This window comes from Drosophila innubila (assembly GCF_004354385.1).
Source record: "Drosophila innubila isolate TH190305 chromosome 2L unlocalized genomic scaffold, UK_Dinn_1.0 4_B_2L, whole genome shotgun sequence".
In the NCBI taxonomy this organism is placed as follows: Eukaryota; Metazoa; Arthropoda; class Insecta; order Diptera; family Drosophilidae; genus Drosophila; species Drosophila innubila.
Genome location: NW_022995372.1, coordinates 16,843,034 through 16,866,032, shown reverse-complemented (window position 1 = coordinate 16,866,032; position 22,999 = coordinate 16,843,034). Strand labels below are relative to the sequence as shown.

Here is a 22,999-nt window from a genome sequence, read left to right as displayed (position 1 = left end):
TCCAACCCATAGAAGCTACAGATATGTTCTCATTGGAAAGGTTTGTTTGAGGGCTTTTATGCGTACCTTAAAACTTTTTTTCTTAAGTATTCAGGTAACATTTTACAGGTGATATAATGTTTTTAAGCTTACATTTTGGCGATTTTTGACAAAACGGCTCTAACGATTTCTGTTAAATTTTATTATGTTGTACAATTTCGCGTTTTTTGGTATATGAAACATAAATTTTGGTCGAGGGGCTTGGAAGATATTACCTGTTAAGTGAATAAATACATTTTTCTATCGGTCGAAAATCACGTTTTAGTACAAAAAACTTTTTGGTTTTATGAGATATCTCAACCAAACTGATACAATATGCATTTAACTTGGTTTTATATATCCTGACCAAAGTTGGTTCAAATCGGACTACTATATCATATAGCTGTCATAGGACCGATCGGGTCAAAATAAGGTTTTAGTAAGAAAAACTTGTTTTTTTAGTGAGATATTTAACCAAATTGATAGCATTTTTTTAGTGAGATATTTAACCAAATTGATAGCATTTGCATTTAAGTCAGTTTTAAAAATCCTGACCGAAGTTAGTTCTTATCGGACCACTATATCATATAGCCAATCGGTCCAATATTAAGTCTTGGTATGAAAAACTTTTTTGTTTTACGAGATATCGTAACCAAACTAATAGAATATGCATTAAAATTGGACCTATATATTCTGACCAAAGTTGGTTCTAATCGAACCACTATATCATATAGCTGTCATAGCACCGATCGGGCGAAATCCAAGTCTTAGTATGAACAACTTTTTTTTTTCATAGTAAGTACGTGGTCTCCGACAGTAGAGTATGCTCGGCTGTAGCAAGCGAGCAAAGCGAGCAGGACGGAGCCCCTAGTTTTCTTTATAATTAAAAACAATTTTTTTTAAAATATGAAATACTTTGAACAACTAAATTTATATATTTTACTATTTGCCTGCATTAATGATAAAGTTACAATGTCAAAAGCAAAAGCAATTGCAAAATTTCTGATATCCACAAAAAAACCTCTACACGAGGTAAAGTCTAGTGACGAAGCAATTTCTAACAATTTCTGATATCAATTTTGTGACGAACAAAATTCAGTTTAATCTAAAATTTTAAATAAAAATAAACTTAATAAAAAAAAGCGAAAATAGGCATTCGGCACTGCGCAAAAGTAATTTTATGTACAAAGAAGCTCACCCTTTTTTGTTCACAGTGCACAATGCCAATTTTCGCTTTTTTTTTTATTAATTTATATTTTATTTAAAATTAGATTAAACATTTTCGTAAATAAGGTTAGAAATGTTTTACCTCGTGTTTTTTTTGGATAACTTGTAAACTGCGCAAGATATTCTGATATTGTATTTATTTGTATTATTATTATTTGTTGTTGGAAACGACACTGATCCATAAAAATGCCATTAAGCCAAAAAAAAGTGATTTTAAGTGCAAAACTGTTAATCTGTCACACAGAGCATATTTCATAAGAAATACGATCGGTAGACATGTTGTTATGGACATCACTGTACATCAGTGACCTTTATTGTTTTCAATTGATAAAATCGAATAACTTATTTTAGTTGACAAGCGACTCTCACTCGGATCAGGCGACTAAGAAGTACAATGTCGGAAAGGTGATTATCATATCATACAATCTAACATAGAGCATACTGATCATTTTATGGTATATAATATGTACCCCTCTAGTCTGGAGACATGTGAAATTTCCCTACCGCTGGGCCAGATAAAGGGCGTGAAACGTAGAAGTCTCTATGACGATGAATACTATAGTTTCGAGCGTCTGCCTTTTGGTAAGCCCCCGCTGGGAGAGTTACGTTTCAAGGCCCCGCAACCGGCGGAACCATGGACTGGAATCTTGGACTGTACGCATTATGGAGACAAGCCGGTGCAGAATCTAATTCGCACAGGCATAATTGGTGGCAGTGAGGACTGTCTCTATCTGAATGTGTTCGCCAAGCAGGTGACTATCAAAAAATACTTTGATTGATTGACATGATAAATGAATCGAATACTCTCTTAGCTTAAAACGGAAAAACCACTCCCGGTGATGGTTTATATTTATGGAGGTGCCTTTACGATTGGAGAGGCTACACGGGAGCTTTATGGTCCGGACTATATAATGGCCAAGGATGTGATTTTAGTCACGCTAAATTATCGTGTTGATTGCTTGGGTAAGATATGGACAACTAATCGCAGTGCTTAGATAGTTTTTATTAACATTCTCTTATCTGTTGATTAGACACGATGGTTGTGTGAAAAGCTCTCATCATATAGAATATTAATTTAGCTTGTTCGTAATTGCCATTTTTTCCTTTACATAGGTTTCTTGAGTCTTAAGGATCCCAGCTTGGATGTGCCTGGGAATGCAGGTCTTAAGGATCAAGTCCTGGCACTCAAATGGGTTAAGAAATACATTTCGTACTTCAATGGTGATGCCAATAATATTACGCTCTTTGGAGACAGCGCAGGCGGCTGTTCAACCCATTATATGATGTGCACGGAGCAGACAAGGGGTCTCTTTCACAAGGCTATTCCTATGTCCGGCACATTGCATAACTACTGGGCCAATACATCACCCGAGGACTTTGCCTATCGTCTTGCAAAGTTTCATGGCTATGAGGGCGAAAATGTTGATCGAGAGGTGTTAGATTACTTGCGTGGAGTTGAACCATTCAAGTTGGTTGATTATAACTTGATAACGCCCGAAGAACGTCGCAATGGATCACTTTATGCATTCGGACCCACTGTGGAACCTTATCAGACTCCTGCCTGTGTGGCACCAAAGTCGCAGCTGGAGATGGCACGCGATGCGTGGTCTAATGACTTGCCTGCAATGCTGGGTGGTGTCTCCTTTGAGGGACTTTTCATGTATCCCGCTCTAAAGGCCAATGTGAAGAGTATGGATAGCTTGCTAGAAGATCCTCTGCGAATGACGCCCCGTGATGTTCGTGCCGTCAATACGGAGAAGCAAAATCTGGAGTTCAGTGAAAAGCTGATAAAATTATACTTTGGTGATGCAACTTCCAGTTCAAAGTTGATAATGGCATTCATGGATGTGAGTAATTGTTAATTATTAAGTTTTTGAATGTACACAGAAATTATGAATATTTTTTTCAGTACTATTCATGGAACCTATCGCACTTTGTATGCTCGCCTGGCCTATTCAACCGCTCCAACATATTTCTACCGATTTGACTTTGATTCCCCCGACTTTAACTTCTATCGCCAGAAGTTCTGTGGAAGTGATATCAAGGCTGGTGTTGCCCATGCCGATGATTTGAGCTATTTGTTCCGAAACACAGCATCCCGAAAACTAGACAAATCTTCCGGCGAGTATCGCACAATTCAACGCATGGTGGGAATGTGGACGGCTTTTGCAACAAACTCTAATCCCAACTGTAAGGAAATTGGACATTTATCGTGGGAGCCCTCGAAGAAAGATCATACACAGCGGGTACTCAACATTGGCAATGATGTCAATATCATCGATCTGCCTGAGCATGACAAACTTTTGGTCTGGGATAGCTTGTATAAGCCGAATGATTTGTTCTAACTTAGCTGCAGTTACGGTAGTTAACAGAGATAAGCCACGTAATAAAGCTTTTTTCGAGCTGAAATGCTTCCAATAAGTAAATGTTGTATTATATGTGTTCCAGTGTTGGAAAACAGTTGTACTAGCCATCTGTAATGTTTGTTTGTTAATTACATTAAAAACAATCTTTATAAAAAAATCTCTTCATATAAATATGCACAGAAAATTTGATTAAAATTGTATCCTGAAGATATATTTAATAATTGGACATGACTAAATGGGGAGCTTGAATTTTAGAATGATAAATATTTTTGTGTACAGAATATTATATAAATAATTGCACAAACTCGTAGTCATAACTATGTAAAGTATTTAGTTAAGCACACTGTTTTATGGAATCTGGGATTCTAATAGCCGAGTACACTGGACAGCTGATTTCAAACTTTTTTAATTAGTGACAGTTTAAACTACCTCTCAAAAGAATATACGTATTAAGCTTCTAAGTAATAAGCTAAGAGGGCTTGATTATAAAGCAAGCCTGTAAAACAATGTACAGGTACATTGCCTTTTGAAGTCGCACTAGCGCACAGTGGGCCCATCCGAGTATAAATGGGGTGTACATTAAAAAAGAATTGGTCAACATTATTTTAAATTTTAATATTATTAAAGATGGGAGCTAATATTTACGCTTAGTTTTAAATATTATTTTTACTCTCGATTCGTAAAATATTAAATATTATTATTATTATTTAATAGTATTGTCATAGTTAGACCACTGTAATTGTAGCAGTTAATTGGCATTCAATTAAAGGTGGCTAAACGACAACTACAAATTTGTACGTTTAATTTTATACACTCGTCTGTACTTTATTCACGAAATTATCACACAAACTATGGATATTATTATTATTAATAAAATAGAGCTTAAAATCACTTTTTTTTTGCTTAATGGCATTTATATGGATCAGTGTCGTTTCCAACCACAAATAATAATAATCTCTATGTATGCGTGCATCTTACAATAAGTGTGTGCATATGTATGTGCTGCTGAGAGAATTGACAACATCGCTTTGTTTATAAGTTGCTTCTCTTTAAATATTGTATGTAAACTCAAATACCCTGTAAAAAAATTTTTAATGAAGAAATTTCAAGCGCAAATAAATATTTAAAATTATAAAAACAACATATCGCATATTTTTTATTATCTACATTTATAAAATTATTATATACGATGTTTTTCCTTATAAAATATTAAAGACAATTATTTTTTTATAGCTGAAGGGTATTTCATAGCACGCATGTTTTGTGTTTCGCTTGCTGTGCAAGCAACGTGCTCGGCCAGCCAACTGAATCGAAACCAAAAATAATTTCCCTCAAACGACGCGTCCACCGAAAAATTACCCAATGGACGCCCCGTCATGCTTTTAGCTGAGACACTTTCAGTTGTATGGGATGACTTCTCTAAAGGTTATTTGCTTAGTGGTGTGGAGTACAACATAATGTTAAATGGTGGAGTCACATCTGTTAAGTGAGGAGTCCGTTACAGAGTACAAGCGCGGTAAATTTAAATTATTGGTGGGGATTGTAATTCTGTTCAATTACGCGGTTATGCAACCTTTGAAGTTATGCATTTTTATTTATAATTTTGCAATAGTTATTACATGCCAAGCATACTGAAAATAAAAACAATATAAATTTGTTTTTTTTATTTGTATATTTATTTATATTTATGTTTTGTTGCAATTTAAATGCTAATATTACATGGTCTAAGGCTAAGATGTTTAATTGTTGTGCGAACGCCTTGTGTGTAATGCGTTTGCCCATAAATTCAGCTTCAATACAAAAATCACAGCAATTCTTAGCATAGATTACGATCCTGAACTACAGTTGATGTGCAAATCTCTTATCAAGTTTTCATCATAATTTGCTTTAATTCATATTTAAATTCAAATTATATGTGTCACCTCATGGAGGTGACATGTTAACTAATATATATAGCGAACGAAACTTACAAACTGCTTAAACTCTATATAAATAACTCCATTCAAGTGTTAGTTTTTTTTTTTTTTTTTTTTTTTTGTTAATAGTCAGGAGTAATTAGTACTGTTTTACTATATACAGAGGATATACGTATGTTGGCGTTCTATTTTTTGTGGGGGACAACTACACTCGGTATTTGTTTTTGATGTTTTTTTAAAGCTATCACAGTAATAAAAGCAGCACTTGGCTTTCATATTATTTACACTATATAAAATGCTATATCAAACCAAAGCGGCCGAAGACGCCGATGCCCAACCGAACTAGCACACTTAAATAAGTGTGCACGCACATACATCAATCATAAGGATACCGACAACCTACACTAAATGTTAAATTTGTAACTTAATTCTACAGATGCTTTGTTATCGCTCCTGTGCCAATTTGCTGGGGATGTGCATAGGGCGTCCAACTTTTACTGGAGCTGCTCTTCTCTCTGTCCACATTCACATGTGAGCTGGAGCCGGAGCTGGAGATGGAGCTAGAGCTGGAGCTGGAGCCGTTGGCTGATGGAGTCGTCGAAGCAAAGCCGCTGCTGGTCAAACTAACGCCCAGCTGTAAACGCAAAAGAAGAAAAGAAAGCAAATTGATTAATACCGAAAATAATAAAATTAATTAACATATCGATGCTATCAATGGATAAGTGTATGTAAATCCCAATGAAAGAATCAGCACGCGTGAGATTTAAAAGCGTTATTTGCCCCGAAAACAAGTTTCGGAGTGTCGCCTGTTGCCAATTGCCTCCAAACCTAATGAATTTCATTTAACGCGCTCGTAACTTTGACCATAAACAACAACACGACGTAATGAACGCTCGCTCTCAGACACGTTAGACAGCTTGGCGTCAATTTCCTTACTGCAATCCAATGTGCCGGCGGCATTAGATCGACGTTTAAATGCTCGCCCCCATCCGAAACGGGGTGACATAACCAATTAATAGATAACCGACTGCTTGACTTAATTACAACAACATAGACAAAAAAAACAGGAATATAATTCGAAACAACAAAAAATAAGGATTAAAAATTGATACCATAATTAACAAATGCAAAAAATAAAATCTTTCTGAGCCCGATTTTTAATAAATTTTTTTTGATTTTGTTTATTTTTTTAAATTTTGCATTACCACTTTCTTAATTATTCGTATTTTTTCTAACTCTCATTTTCTTAGTGTAATTTTTCTAGTTTTTAGTTCCTATTTTCCCCCCCTTTTAATATTTTATTATAATATTTTACCTGTTGCTTCGTCCCTGTGTTGCACTGGCTGACTGCATCCACATCCAAATTGTGATCATTGAAGCAATCTATGCAGATATCATCATCATCGCCATTTTCAACTTCAATGCACGAACTGGATGTAGTGGAGTTGCGACTCAGAGTCACAGTGTCACTCTCATTGCCCTCATCACTGCTCTCTGCATCGGAGAGCGCTGGCTCCAGCTCCAGGGCATACGCCGATTGTCGACGCTCCTGATAAACCTCATCCTCACAGTTGTCGCGTATTATGACATGTTTCTTGCCAGCCGGCATATCATCCAGCAGCTTGAGCTCACAGGGATTATACACCTGATTGCCACCCACAATGTTGGCACCGCTGCCCGTTATGTTGTGCAATAAATTGGCACGTGCATATTTCCCATCTGAAATGGTCGCCTGACGTGTAAAGCTGGACATGTGCAGTGTGGCACGAGTTATGGCATAAACCAGCAGAGACACGCCCAACACTAGAGCACCCCAGAATCCCAGAGGATTCACCAGCGGCAAGAGATTTAAATAGAAATTAAAGCGTGTGTCCAACGAATCAGACAGTTTGGGCATCATCTAAAAAAAAAAAATAATATATTTCATGTTTTTAGAACGGATTTTTATCAGTGTAGGCTCCATATATATGTATGGTTCTGGTATATTTTAAAAACTACTTCAAAAGCATATTATACAAAATTGCATTTTTCTATTAACTTAATTGTAAATACTTTTTAAGTTACGTTACATTTACATATTTGTAATATTTGAGTATATTTCAAAAAACACATTTAAACATCCAGATTTTAATACCAATTATTGACTATTTATTTTTATTTTATTATTTTTCATAATATTGAGAGGTGATTTTTACTTTACTTTTACTTTTTACTTTACTGTTTAATAGACAGAAATGTGCAAGGGTATCAAATCTTTGGCGTGACGAAAATAAACATTTCTATCCTGTTTTTAGATAATTTATATATAGTTTTGTTGTACTTACAATTTCGAACCAGAGCATGGGTGCAGTCAGATGACTAAACATTGAGACTTGTTGGTAGTTATGCAAATCCTTGAAGTGCATGTTGATTTGGACTTTTACGGACAGCGACAGCGGCAGACCAGATTCCTAAAATGTACGAAATATGCAATTAATTTATGAACTACTACTGTGCGGTAGTAAGGTCTTATTTTTGTTGATATCGATGCTGTTGCTGTTAATGTTGCAGTTGCTGTTACTGTTGATGTTGCCTCCCAAGTTCGACACCATTTCGGCTGAACTTGGCCTAATTTCATTTAATTGTGCGACTTAAATATAGGCCTGGTCGATGCCAGTTTGTCCTTAGGTTATCTTTTGTATTGAAATATTTCGCGCATTTCGCATTCTGTGCATTTTATCATGAAACTGGAAGTACTTGAGATGAAATTGCTACTGTTGACTGAATGATTGACTTAACGTTCGCTTGGTAATTAATGTATTGCGGTTGCAAATGCTATATTTTTGCCTTGATTTTATTATTTATATTTAAACGGTCAGCAGCAGTTGTTGTTAAATACCCCAAACATTTGTGGATATTGAGGATCGTTTGTCTATTATGCAACCGGAAATATCGTATAAAAATACCATTTTTGATATTTGCCGTTTTTAAATTTAAGAAAAATATGTATATTTAAATTAAAAGTTGCAACGGAAGCAATCAGCTTAGAATAAGGCTGAGATTTACAAGTATGCATGTCAATAAAATGTGGTTAGCTAATCTGGCGCGCACTTAAAAATCATATCAATTTCCGGCAATATAAATACTCGTATATATTGTATTTACTTATTTTGCCTTAAGGAAAAACATTTTGATCGTGACTAGTCGTATTTACGGTTAACTTAATTAGCCGGAAATGTAAATATTCAAAACTTAAGTTGATATTAAATTAAATAATGTACAATCAACTTCCACGCGATCTCAGTCAAGTGGAAGGTAAGCAGAAATTTTCAACAGGTGACGGCAGTTGCTGACAGTAACAACAACAACAACAACATTTAATCGAATATTTTGAACAAGTTAATTGTAACACTTAATGTGAATTTTTAATTAAATATTGCCTATATTTCGTACGTTTAGTTAATCGTTGTTTTTTAGCGATGATTGACAATTGAAAGTTGCCGCCATTAATGTCACATTAATAACAAGAGCAACAAGGTGAATTTTTATTTATTTATTTTTTTTTTTTTTGTGAAATACACACATTCAAGGTTGCTTACCGGTTGAATGACAAATGCTGTTGAGTGCTTTGCAGGATCAGGCTCCATGCCAGTAACATTCTCCACAAGGCCGACATCGCCATTCATAAAGTGTGGAAAGCTGAGAGAGATGGGGAAACCGTAATAACAGTCTGTGACGTCAATCAAACCAACCGGCTGACAATCCCCTAAAAGAAGAATGAGAAAAAACATAAGGTTTAAAAAGTTAGCAATTGATATATTTGGGAAACATTCGGTATTTGAAGAGCAAGTGAAAAAAAAGTTTTGGTACAATGATAAGAAATGTGACAACGCTGGCTTTCAAGACAATCGATTGCGTGTCAATGATTCTGACGCACTGTATTGAGATGTAATTTTAAGTTATTACCGGTTAAGTTATCATGCGAAACACTTTGTTGTTGAATGCGTCATACTGACTATGGAATATTTTGTAGAATATCGTATGAATAGCATAAAGTTCAGCTTATAATCAGTTGACTTGAACAATATTTTTCCATTTATTTTATTTACAAATTAAAAACTATGGGGGGGTTTAAATTTGTAAAGTAGCAACGTTTAAAAACAAGAAATTGTTGCGCTTTGTACCGGGCAATTACAAGTAAATGAACTGTCGCCGGACCATAAAGATAGAGACGTAGGTCGCTCGATGTTGTTTCGACCAGGCCAGAATTGCAATAAAATGTTGTAATAACTTGCAAGTAAGTAAAAGCAACAAAGGTTCCAGAAAGTTCTTAATTGTTTAAGCAATTAAATTGGAACAGGTCTGATATTCACATTTACAGCCTGTTTGTTCTTTAGTACCGCAAATTACGATCTTAATTGATTGATTTATTAAATGGCTAATTTGACTTACCCCTACGACAGAAACATTTGTTGGCCTCATTGATGGCACCATTATCGAAGGCATTATCCTCGAACACATAGTTATAACCCTTCAAGCTGCCAAAAGTGCGCTCCTCACCAACACGATACTGTAAAAAACATAGGCAATTAATTTTGTTCAATTATTTAAATATATCGTTCCTTTTCACTTACCAAATTAATGGGCCTGCACATGCTCTTCCTGAAGAACTTTACAGTATCGTTGGGTTGTATGAAACTCCTGAACTTGGTACCATCGGAGGCTAACTCAATATTACTGCAATGATCGCCATCCCACTGCGGCAGTGTCTTCTCTCCACGATATGTGTCGTATAGGCCCGATATAGCAGGATTTGGCACGCCCGTATGGAACGTCTCAAAGTCCGTTGAGAAGTCATACATGCGATCAATCAAACCAACCTTCTCAAACGATATCCAATTGGGCAGAAAAGTGTTGCCCAATGTGGCTAGTGCTGATGGAAAGCCAAACATAAATTCCCTAGCTGTCATTCGCACAATTGGCTCCGATTTTGTGCTTGCAAAGAGTCCTTGCAACGGCAGACGGACAAAGAAGTAATTATGATTGGCAGTCAGATGTGAGATAGCCTGCAAACAGAGAAAAGGAAACTATTATAACCAAGGATGTTCAATTTTACATAGTAAAATTATTTTGCTATTTCAATTGTATTCGTTTTTGACACTTTAAGACCAAATTTGAGTCGAAGCACTCTAAGCATTGTATTAGATTTAATATTATATAGTATATTTTATCTCATCTTATAAAAAAAATAAAATAAGAAATATTTTTTTAGCTAAACTAAAAAAAGTATGTTACTATTATGTGATATATTATTTTATGATCTTATTAAAAAGAAGTCGTTTTAAAACATAACCGAAACTACAATTTTCTTAAAAATAGTTTCAGGCTTGGACTTCGGTTCGAGGGGTAACTAAAAAAAATAGTTTAAGTCCGACTTGCAGTCTTACGTAAAACTATATTGATAATTATTCTAAGGGAAATCCCATTAAATGTAAGTGTTCTTGTTAATAAAAGTAAAGTACCCCCTTCAGGATACACATGTCACTTTTATAGGTACTGGTCTATTTCTTAACATAGTGTCAGCGTCAAGTGTTTAATTATTGCCATCATTATAGTCAATAAATGAAACATTTAATGAACAATAATTACATACTTCCTGTGTAGAGCATGTAACACTAGTAGCTTCTAGTTAGCTCAAGTGACAGATTGACATATTTACTCTCGACAGTCTGGGGCCAATGCATTATTCATAATTTTGGGACTGCATTGCACCCGGATACGATAACTCTAAGTCCGTGTTCTTGTTTCTTCTTCTTTATCTTGAGGAAAATAATTTAAAATGTGGTATTTTTTAGCGCTTTTTATGTGTTTACGCCGAGTCACATTTTTGGCATAAATTAAACAAGTTAGTTTAATTGCAGTTAATGCAAATTTAAATACTTTTAATTGAAACATCATAAAATCAACAATTAATTACAGCTGCACATACATATGTATAGATAAGCACACATATTCGAATTGATTGAATGTTACATTGACGTTTGATTTGTTTACGATATCAAATGCAATATCGTCATTAATCAGTGAAAATTGCTGACAAAAGCAAACACGCCCACAGACGGCAGCAATTATTATTGTAATAATAAATGCAGCAACAACATCAACAACAACAAAAACTACAACAACGACAACATCGTCAAGCAATACTTTCGAAAACGTAAATTTGTGTGCGGGCGAGAGGGATAGCCTGACATGTCATAAATAACGGTTGCAATTTCGTTAGGCGCCTTTTACGAAAATTCTGCAGCTCACTTGCTCTCGCACACACACTCTGTTACTCGCCCTCTTGCTATCGCTTTCGCACTCTCCCACACTGTCATTGTGTGTAAATCAATTACCCGACATTTATTTAAATAAATTGGCAGTTTTTCTGGCTAATTTGAGTGCTTAACAGTTGTTGCTGTTGTTGTTGTTAATATGTAACGTTTATTGACCTCAACGTAAGTATCTCTCATGTTGTTGTTGCTGCTGTAGTTAAATAATTCATATACTCTTTAAAAAGGTTTCATAAGATTGTCACGCACTGTGTAAGTTATTGAAGAAGGTGTGCTAATGTAGATTTTATCAAATTAAATACAAACAGTATTTTTATAACTATATCATTATATTTCAGAAAAACAAATGAAAATATAACAGCGGCAAAAAACTAAATGTTGGGGACAAGAACTCTATTTATTTTCAGATTTCGCGCTACAAGAAATTTAAACTTTAAACATACTAAACAATATTTATATCCTGGTTTATTTTGTTGCAAAACTTTATCATACAGTTGTAAAAAAGAATAAAATTTAAGGGTATTTAATCTTCGTCACGGCGAAGACAGCTACACTTTCTTTGTTTTGATTTAATTTGTTGCTTTCGTCATGTGCACGGCACGCGATATTTATTGTTATCGTTGTAGTTAGTTTGCCAATAACGGAATAATATCGAGTTATTTTCCTCAATAAAATTAAAATGCAATGTCGTGCAGCATGTTGACAAATAGCCAATGATTATAGACTATCAAGATATGTAAGAAAACAATATGTCATTGAGATTGGATTAGATCTGGGATTAGAATCAAAGTTCAAAGAACAATTAATTAGCGACCCGAAGGGTAATTAAATAATTTCCAGTTGGGAAATTCCTCTTACTTGATTTCTTATTAATTGAACAAACAATTCATTTAAGTGCGAGTATTTCCGATTTTCTAATCTGTTTCAACATTCCTGGCACCTATAAGATCATGTCAGAATTTACAACATTATAGAGGGATATTCAAGAATACACTACTTAAATAAAAGAACGAAAAAACAGATAAAACAGAGTCGAATTATTATACAAATTTATTCTTAGAAATTTGGAAAATCCTTTTTATTTTGTTAGAAAGGGGGTGTCATTTTTTTTTTTTAAATTTTTATTATAAAGTTAGATTTACACACGCTAAATGGACTTTTTTTTTTCTAAAATAAGGGAAAACTTTTTAATAAAATAGATATTTTAAAATTTGACACTGATTTCTATACATTTTACGTCCGAACGACTCTGATATAGCTATCGAACCTTTTAAATTGACATTGAAAAATCTGCCCTAAGGGTTTCCTTTTTTCAATTTTCCTGATGACTTACCAGCATGGCTATGTTGAGCATTATGACCTCGTCGTCCTCTCGACGACCTTCGGAAAGGTGCTCCTGCCAGACCAATGGATGACTGGGTGTCGTGGACATCGTGTTGTTATCATTAAACGTGATATTCTCATGTGTCATAAGTTCTCTGTAGAGTGACAAAAATAAATGTGATGTGTTATTGTATTTCTAAGGATCCGATAGGGTCTTCAGACTTACTTGTAGACGTAAGGACCAACTTGCTCTACTTGCAGCTTTTCGCGACCCGCAAGAAACGCCTCAGCATTTGTGATGTTGAATAAATATATTTTGATATACAAATCGACTGGTGGTTGGGCCCAAAGATTAAAGATTTCTCCATTGTCTGCCATTACCAATTTCTGCAAGAATTCAAATAGATTATGAGTAAGAAGATGGATCGTTTTCGATTTATATGGACCGTTCAATGGCATGCCAAATTGCAATATACACCGAATACGGAATGCATTTATGAATCTATGTACGGGCGGTACGTGTTAATACCGAAGGCCCACAACAGGGTCTCCTCGCTTCCCCTTTGAGAAACGCATAATTGTTTGACCATTTAGCCGAAAGGCTAAGGACGGCAGTTAAATAAAGATTTAGTTTCTGTTTATTAGACTTACCCATTTGAATATCAAATCGTAGGGTTGAAAGACTTTAACCAGCACCGCCGTTGTTATAGCCAAAAATCCAATGGCCAGCAACAAAAAGGCACCTGCAAAAAAACAGAAGATACAATAGTAATAAATGGATGTTTCGTCGAGTACATATAAATAACCTCATTAAGTTAATTAAGCCACGATTAATTATGCATAAATAGCTGAGTATCAAAGTGTGTGTGCGACACGCGAAAATTAAAATTGACAATACAACAACAACAATATTAATTTGCATATTAAAAATTATATTCTTATAATTTTCAGCACACGAATTTATTGTATTCGAACTTTTTTTTTGGTTTACGCGTGTTTTGGCTTGGTTTTCTTGGTTATAGGAAATTGGGAACTTTGTCACGTGGCATGTAATAAGACATCTGTCAAATAGTTCATGTGAACTGGGTAACACGTGGATAAAATTCAATTAAATTTTGTATAAGCATAGCATTATTAATTATGGATTCTTATATAGAAAAATAACGGTTTAAAGAGTATTACAATGAAGCTTATACTACTACACGATATGAGCTTAAGTTAGTAAAGTTGAATATTTGCATTCTGACCCTGACGGAGTCAATGCTTTATAAGTATATACTTTATAAGTAATGTTAATCGAGATGGAAAGCATTATGTCTGAACACGACAGAGCTGAGACAGCTCATATAGACATCGGCAAATCAGGCGATTAACTCGTGAGTAGATTGAGTACTTGCAACATATTCATAGAGTGAGTAGCCAAACAAGTTATTGCAATAAGAGTAATTCGATGTAAATTATTCGAGATATAAGTCACGGACCCGGCATATATTGTCACCGTTCCGTCGCATCGGTTTTTAGTCATATGTGTGTATATGCGTGCATATAAATATCTTCATTAAAACAACAACAACAACAACAACCAAAAAGAATAAAAAATTAGCAGAGTGTTAACACCGTCAGTAATCAATTATGAGTGTAATCGCTGTGGTCTGTTGTTGTCAACTTGTTTTTCTCGTCGTCAGTGTTGTTACACTGGTCAAGAACTTGTCTATTATTGTTGCAAATGTTGAAATTCAGCTGGAAATGTGTGGCATCGACACGTGCATTAAATACGCCATCTGATTGCGAACATAAAGAGAGAGAAGGAGCAAAAGATGGTAGCTAAGGAACAGGAACTGGTTTTACACTCTATCATATTAAATGATCAGCATTTAAATATAAACACAAATATGTGAGCATCTGCCAAGGAATAGAGGAATACTACTTTGGACTAGTCCGATCACTTTAAATGCCAGTTCCAGTGACTTGTTTGGCTTTAATGGGCTAACTATTGAAAAGCACAGGTAAAAGTGGTTTAATGGGACTGCATGGTCCTAATAGTGAATCAGTAAGAGAGTAAAATAAAAGATCAACATAAAACTATTAAAACTTGCTTATAATCCATAGTTGTTATACCCTACACATAATAGTATATTCGACAAAATAAAGAGAGAGAGTGTACATAATCATTTAAAGTACATTAAAATATTTTCTATTACCTCACAAAAGGGTTTTTAAAAAAAAAAAAAGGGTTTGAGAGAAATGGATAGAAAGAGAGTTATTTTTCATAGTTTCTACAGAGTGAATGACGACAGATTAAATGATATTAAAAACAAACAACACATTTTTACTAAGTAGTATAGTTTGCTATACTCTATAGTTCACATTACATTTCAATGTATCTGAAATAAATATTTATTACCAATCAACTGATTTTAATTAAATAACACTTAATAAATCACCGCATAATAACTTAACAAACAGACAACAATCAGTTATATCTATATATAACTTAAGTGGAATTTACAGATCTATTGACAAGATTGCACTGGTTAGTTTTTAACAACACAAACAGATCGATGAAGATATTAATGATAATATCGAAGAAGATTATGATTCACGCGAACCGTTAACCGTTGAGCTGATCTTGATCTTGAGCTTGAGCTTTAAGATTTAACCGCATAGCGCATATCGACTTCGTTGCGACCTTGTTATATGTATTCTTATTGCTTTTTTTAATTGTCTCGTGCTTTTGTGGTCATCACATGCTGACATTGAACTTGTTCTTTGTGTCTCTTGTCGCTTGTGTCTTCTGTCTCTTCAAATCCTGTTGTGCAACCAGTTTCCAGGGGATTTTCCTTTCAACTGTGTCTGGGCAGCTGCATCAACCAATTGGAATGCCACATGTTTCCAACTTTTATAGCACCCTTCTTTTTTTTAATGAGCATGACGAACATATATTTATAGAAACGTAAACTATAAAATCCTATATGTGAACTGTCTGGGCTTGTGTCGACTAATCGAATTATCTGATTTCTAATTGGCTTACACATAACTTGCCGGCGATCTTGCAACTGCTGCAAGTGTCGCAGCTTCTCGAGGGAGAAACGGCGTTGTGAGTAGAGTGCACCCAGAAAGTCCTTTAAGGACTGACGCCTCAAACGTCGACGCACCACCGTCATGATACAAATAATGTCCCAATTCTCAACTTCACTTTCTTACGGTTTTATAAAATCTATTGTTATGATCGTTGCAAAGTCAAAGCCAAACTAAATGTCGTTGAATTGTCAAGGGTCCGATGTACCCTCGGCTACTTTCATTTCAAGCTCAAGCAATTATTAATTGCTCTTAATACGCTTACGTAGGGTATAGTTAACTATTCGTTAACTAAAAATCAATATTATCGATAGCTCTTTGAAAATGATATGCTTGACATTAAATTTTTAAATCTTTTTAGTTATAAATTTTAAAATTTAGTGGTTAATTTTACAATATAATTTTCAAATTTTATTTAAAATTCTAAAAAATTTAATTAAAATATATATAAAAAGATATGTTATCAAATTAAACTTAGGTATAAACTTTAGTCATAATCAGGATGAAATACTTTTGCAAATAAAGATTGATTATTTACTATAGGGTATTAGGAGTTCTCTTTGCATTCTTATTAATTTTTGATTTTGCTTCTTGATCATATTCGTTTGGTTTTTAATAAATCGTTTCGTATTCAATGCAGGTATACAAATTTAGTGGTTAGGTGCAAACGACAAATTTATGAACAAAGAGCGTTTGTCTATATTTAAATGTATGAATTCTGATATTTTTTTTTGCTTCTATTGTTGTTTCAAATTCAAATAAAAATGTTTAATTGCTTTGTTTGTTTTGCCAAAAATTTATTATGTTTATATAAAAATATTTTCGATTATTTGATTATGTGCGGCACGTCCGTTTGGTGCGCCTGCCACCCACATTGAATTGTCGAAGAATTCGTGGGAATGTGCCACTAATTCTCAGTTGGAGCACGCAACGCACGCGTACAACAACAACAACGTCATCGAAGACAGCAACGAAGACAGCAACGAAAGCGACAGACAACAACAATAACATTGTCAACGGCTGTCAAGTTCGTGTCTTAAGTCCTTTGTTTGCATACTCGTAATTTCGCTTCTAAAAAAATTATTGATTTAAACAAAAGAATAGAAACATAAACAAGATGCTTTCAGCAGATTGCAACAGCAACAATTGTTGCGTCATTTTGATAAATAATCTGGAAAAAAGGGAGGCAAGACTTCAATCAATATTTGGTTGGCTTGGCTTCCGTTGAACCTTTTGTTTATAGACAAAGTTTGTTCAGATCTTCAATTAAGATTATCTATCGCTGATCCGTTAGCCTGTAGGGCAAGTTCATTTTGTTAATTTGATATAATTATTAGTTGTGCCGAAAGGTATATTGATTTATAATCACGCCAACAATTGCGATGTCAGCATACAGAACCTGATCTCCATCTATGACGTCATTTGAGATTTGTTTGATTTGCACGAAGAGGTGACTGACCAATTTCGATTTAACCAAGTTATTGATTTAAGAAGAATTTAGAATACATTACTTTGGGAGTACTTGTCAATAATATACCTTGTAACTACATATATTCAGTATGTCAAGTAACTCTTTTCCAAATAATAAAATAGACAAATATATTTTTTTAATATAAATATGCGAATTTTTGAATTTGTCAAAAATGTTAATGGCAATTCAACTTTTAATGCTGATTAAGATCTTATATACTTTCTTATAGTTCTTAATTTATTATTTGCTGCCAGTTATATAATTAATACCATAAATAATTTATATATTAAAAGACTTTTGCAGACACATTTCCACAGCAGTTGCCAAGCTATTCGCAATTTTATTGACCCATTTATTTATGGCTTAGCTCGCAAATTTGGCCATTCCACTTGCCGTTTTTATGTGCCTAGCAAAAATTTCTTTTCAGCAATTGACCAAAACAAACAGTGAACAGCTGTTGGATGTGCTAATGGGTATGAATCATTGCAGCATTAAGCATTAAGCGATATTTGTTCGCTCTCAATGATTTGCAACTTTCGTTTAGTACTTTGAGGCAATGGCTCTGACTAGGGAATTACCCGATAGCTAACTGAAAATTATGCGAAGAGCTTCTAATTGAACTATTTGGTTGTGGCTGACAAGTGTAAACATAGCTGACGCAAATTGATTATGTGATGGGGCGACGACAGGCTACGCAATTATGCTGCAAGATGATTGCAACATAAATGCAAGTTGCGGCAACATGTTGCCAACAACGGCAGCAACAGCTGCAGCTGGACAAATAACTGCAAGCAAACATTTTTAATGAGTTTTACTTGCCGTTGTTGCTGTTTTTTTTATAAATTTTATTTATTGTTCAAAAGAAAATTACAGCGATAGGTAAAAGCTGACGCCCACTTTATCTGGATTTATTTTGCAAGAGTTAAGCTGCGCACTACGAGTATTATAAATGCCAAGTGAGATTAGCAAAGTGAAGTTAAATCTGAGCCACTACGCAAAATTTTAAAATTTGGCTTTTACTGGAAGATTTCGATAATAAACTTTGTATATTTATATCAATTTTGTGGAATTGAAAGTCCAAATCTGATTATGTTTATTTCGGATCATTTATTGAATGATTATATATGCCTTAAACTTGTTTTGGCACTTAAGCTTAGCTCATATGGCTTACAATAATCAAACCTCTCAGCTAGAGAGACATTCTAAGCAACAAAAAAAATCATACTTTGTTTGATGAAGCTGGCGATGCGGCAATGCGAAATACCAAATTCTTATACAGAATAGTAGCAATGAACCGCTTTTTTGCATAAATAATTATTGCAAATAAAAGACAAAAAAAAGAAGACAACACGCGATATGCTAAAAATATAATAAAAATACATAAGCGTTCGCAATCCTGTTTGACCATGAACAGGCACTTTTATTGTAATTATTTATATTCAGTGTTAATGTTTATTGTTGTTGTAGTGGTTATTTATACTAGACGAAACAACGGCTTCTTTGGGATCAATTAATTCGAGCAGAGTGAGAAACTTGTTCAGTTTGAAGACGTTTCTAATCAATAACGATGCAACAATCGATTTGCTAATTCTTTTGACAATGAAACTCGCCTGGTTTTGCCAGTTTAGCAGATGCCAAAAAAATACATTTAATTTACTTAAAATCTACACAATTATATAAAAGACATACACACGCATTAATATACATACTTCTATTCATACGTAGTTGACATATTAATTAATTGCAAATCGGGCAATAATAATTCATCTTTTCACTACGCTAAAAATATATCCTAAGAATATTTATGTAAATTTAATTTCGACACTTTTTTGTGCGCACGTGTAAATATTATTTGGCTTTAAGCAATGTTTTGAATTCGTAATGAATTTTTCAGGCATTGTTGATGTTGATTTATGATAAGCTCATAAATAAATCAGATGCTTCAGTTATGAATTGATTCGATAAATAGCTAAACTGTTTCCAAATTGATTTAAATTCGAACTTTATACACTGTCAATGCTCGTGGCTCTAATTAGAGAATCGACTGCAACATTTGCTCAATAATTACAAAAGCATTTAAAAAAGCGCTTTCACCTTTTAAGGGCGACAATATATTAATTCACGGTCTTACACGATGCGATAGTTCGACCTGTTTAATTAGAGACTTGTTCTAAACAAACAATTTTACAGGTACTATTATAAAACAGTAATTAATATTATGCAATAACTGGTTAATAACTATTCAATATCTTTGAATCATATCACAGTTTATTTAATGATTCCAATTAAATAGAACACTTCTCGTTTTCTTTATATTCCATTAAAGCAAAATAAAAAAAATAAAAAAATATCTTTCATCTCATGTCTTTCATTTTATAAATTTTTATAAAAATTTGTTCGATCAATCTACATAAAAACCTTTATCTCACGCTCACATGCCCAAAAACATTTTATATTTTTATTTATTGTTAATTGTATTATATTATTTTTATTTGTAGTTTTTTTGTCAGTTTATTGCTCATAATTTTATAAGGAAGTAAATATCCACAAAAATCAACTAATTGCGTTCGATAATTTTCTGTACTTTTTTTTTTATTTGGAATTTATTTATTTTTCTCTATAGAATTTGTTTATTATTATTCATGTTTATGTTGTTGTGAAGCTTTTCGAGCACTTTTGGATTTTCTTTAGGTCTCTTTTCGTTTAATTGACTGTGTAAATAAACGCTGTGAAAAAATGTGCGAAATTCGTGTTGTTCTTGACTTTTGAAAGAAACGCTCGCGAGTTTTTGGTCGTATTTCATCGTAACTCGTCTATAAATGTATATATGGTCTGATCGGGGTGTTAATGAAGGTGATGCGGCAGCAACTACATAGCTTTGGTTAGAGGTCACAGCACTGAGCACAAAAGCATGTGCAACACAAGCCCCGAAAAATGCAGCCGTAAAAGTCGCGAGCGTTTTAAAACGCGTGAAACAAAACAAACGACTGGGAAATGCAATTCTCTAAAGTGAGAAAAAGGAAACATACACACAATGCGCAAACTTGTATTGCCAGCTTGGCTGTTAGGCTTATATGGTGAACATATGGTCAAGTTCAGGGTTATCACTTGATTGAATCGCGTGCGACAAAGTCGCGTTTTTATGCATTCTATGGATTTTTATCTAGTTTTTTTTTGGTGATTTGATTGTTTGGTTTCTTTTTTATTGACAGAGAGTTCGAGAAGAGCAAACTGTGTCAGTGTCAAAGAGTTGGCTAATCAACCAATGAAAAAATAAAATAAAACAACAACACAACATAAAGTGCTATGCTAAACAGCGACAATGTTTGTTCCGCGTGGCGTTTTAAAACGCGACAAAACAAACTCAACAAATTTTCATAATTAATGCAAAAGCAAAGGCAAAGCAAACGAAGCTGCGTTTTTGTGTTTGGGCCATAATTGATCAATGATTAATGAATTAATTTTGATTTTATACCGAATCTTCGAGAAAGACTCTGATACTTCCACTTGGTACTTTTAACCGATAATAGTTTTAATTTGTGTTTGTTTATTTTCATGCACTTACGTGTGGGTGAGCGAGCATTGTGTTTGCCATGATGCTGTTCATTGAAGAAGGTGGCCAATATGTCCATGGGCTTCATGGAACGATTTGCCTTGAGACTCTTGCGACGCTGGGCGCGCTGTAACGCCGCCAACGTTGCCGAATTTGTGGCAGGATCTGACTCTGGCAAGGATGCGGCCGCAGTTGCTGCTGCTGCTGCTTCTGAAGATCCTTCTACTGCATCTGAATTGATTTGAGCCGACTGATTGGCATTCAGACCGGCCTCCTCATCGCTAACACAAACGGCACTGTAGCGACGCCCAAACATTTTGCCAAAGTCCTTCATAATTGCATTTGTATCTTTCAGTTACAATTTCGATTGTATCTAATCACTTCAAACGCACTTGTTTATTTCTTCTTTATCTGCGGCACTTGAAAACGTTATAATTGAAAGCTTTCGCTGCGGCAGTTCCTTTAGTATCAATTAAATATCACTAGATATATGTATGCATATAGAATATGTATTCGAGTTCATGTATTTTGTAGCTTTGTATCTTAAATCTGTATCTTTCTTTAAATAATCTAAGTATCTATGTATCTAGCTTGTGGTTAGGCCCAAGCGCGTTTGCGTCCGTTCGCTGGCGTTGCTCGCTTATGAATGAAAACCCGGACGCGCGACAGTCGCACCAGGTAAAGTTACGGCTTTCAATTTTCACAGTGCGAGATCGTTTACCTGTCCGCCAAGTCCACAAGTCTCTCAGTCTCTCACTCACTCTCTCGTTCTGTCTCTATGCTGTTGTCTAGGTTTCGCTCTCGCAGCTCTTGCTTACGTTACGCTTTGTTACGTTACGTTACGTCATTGGCTTACGTTGTGCTTAGACGCTGCTCAGCTGTTGCTTTGTTTTGAGCCGGTCTACACAGTTGGATTACTCTTTCTTCTACTTCTGTTCGCTCTCTTGAATCTCTGCTCTTAGCCAAGCTAAGTTGTTGGCCAAAAAACAAAACCAAAAAAGTTGTAAACCCGTTTGGCATTCGGCTGCGACACATCGCATTTTGGGGAAATACCACTCGCTATTTGATCGTAAATGCGGCAAATTCAGAAGTCGATTCTGATATTACTCATATGACGCGTGGTACAAGCAGCTCACAGTTAGTACCAAAATTCATGGAAAACTTCGGAGTTTTTACAAACATTGATTTAACAAGCTTGGCGGCCAGTGTAAATACGCAATTTAAATCAAGTTTATAGCCTGTTATTGTTGTTTGCTACAATCTACGTAGACGAGACGCCGACAAAATTTGTTATTCTGTCTGTTCTGTGTTGTCTTGAGATAAAAAACCAAAACAAAAACAACAAATAAAACTCAATCACCTTCAATTTTGCATGCAAGCATCAAAGACGTTTTCTTTTTGCTATGTTGTGTAGTTTTTAGAAATTTCTCGATTGATTTCCCAACATTGTACAATTTATGAATTTAAAATTGCGCCCATTTCTATTAAGAGAGTCTTGGCAAATACTTAAGTGGCAACTAGAAGCATGTTTGCAATACGCTTTTTTGATTGAGGGGGCTCGACAGAGTTTGTGCCTGTTACTTAGCATTGATTGAGGGTTTGCTCATCAATTACCACAGCTGATAAAAGGCCCGACTCGCTACAATCCAAGCGACACTTCCTGTTTTGGCCAATGTGTGTGCTTAATGTTTGAACAATTAATATAGCCATTATTTGAATCAGGTTTTCAATTT

General features: G+C 34.6%; 2 protein-coding genes across 2 annotated transcripts; one reads left to right on the top strand and one right to left on the bottom strand.

The window, feature by feature from the left end:
• Positions 1-1,602: 1,602 nt before the first annotated feature.
• Positions 1,603-3,627, top strand: LOC117780180 (esterase B1-like). The gene is made up of 5 exons (XM_034616605.1): positions 1,603-1,650; positions 1,724-1,997; positions 2,058-2,208; positions 2,359-3,096; positions 3,133-3,627. Exons 1-5 carry the CDS (start codon positions 1,640-1,642, stop codon positions 3,588-3,590), a joined length of 1,632 nt encoding a protein of 543 aa, XP_034472496.1. The 5' UTR covers positions 1,603-1,639; the 3' UTR covers positions 3,591-3,627.
• A 1,637-nt stretch (positions 3,628-5,264) lies between these two features.
• Positions 5,265-21,927, bottom strand: LOC117781451 (scavenger receptor class B member 1). The gene is made up of 10 exons (XM_034618213.1): positions 21,279-21,927; positions 13,816-13,907; positions 13,391-13,551; positions 13,175-13,319; positions 10,141-10,572; positions 9,959-10,076; positions 9,106-9,272; positions 7,852-7,977; positions 6,843-7,427; positions 5,265-6,161 (listed from the first exon to the last, which is right to left on the bottom strand). The coding sequence occupies exons 1-10, from the start codon at positions 21,598-21,600 to the stop codon at positions 5,958-5,960; spliced, it is 2,352 nt and encodes a 783-aa protein (XP_034474104.1). The 5' UTR covers positions 21,601-21,927; the 3' UTR covers positions 5,265-5,957.
• Positions 21,928-22,999: the final 1,072 nt, after the last annotated feature.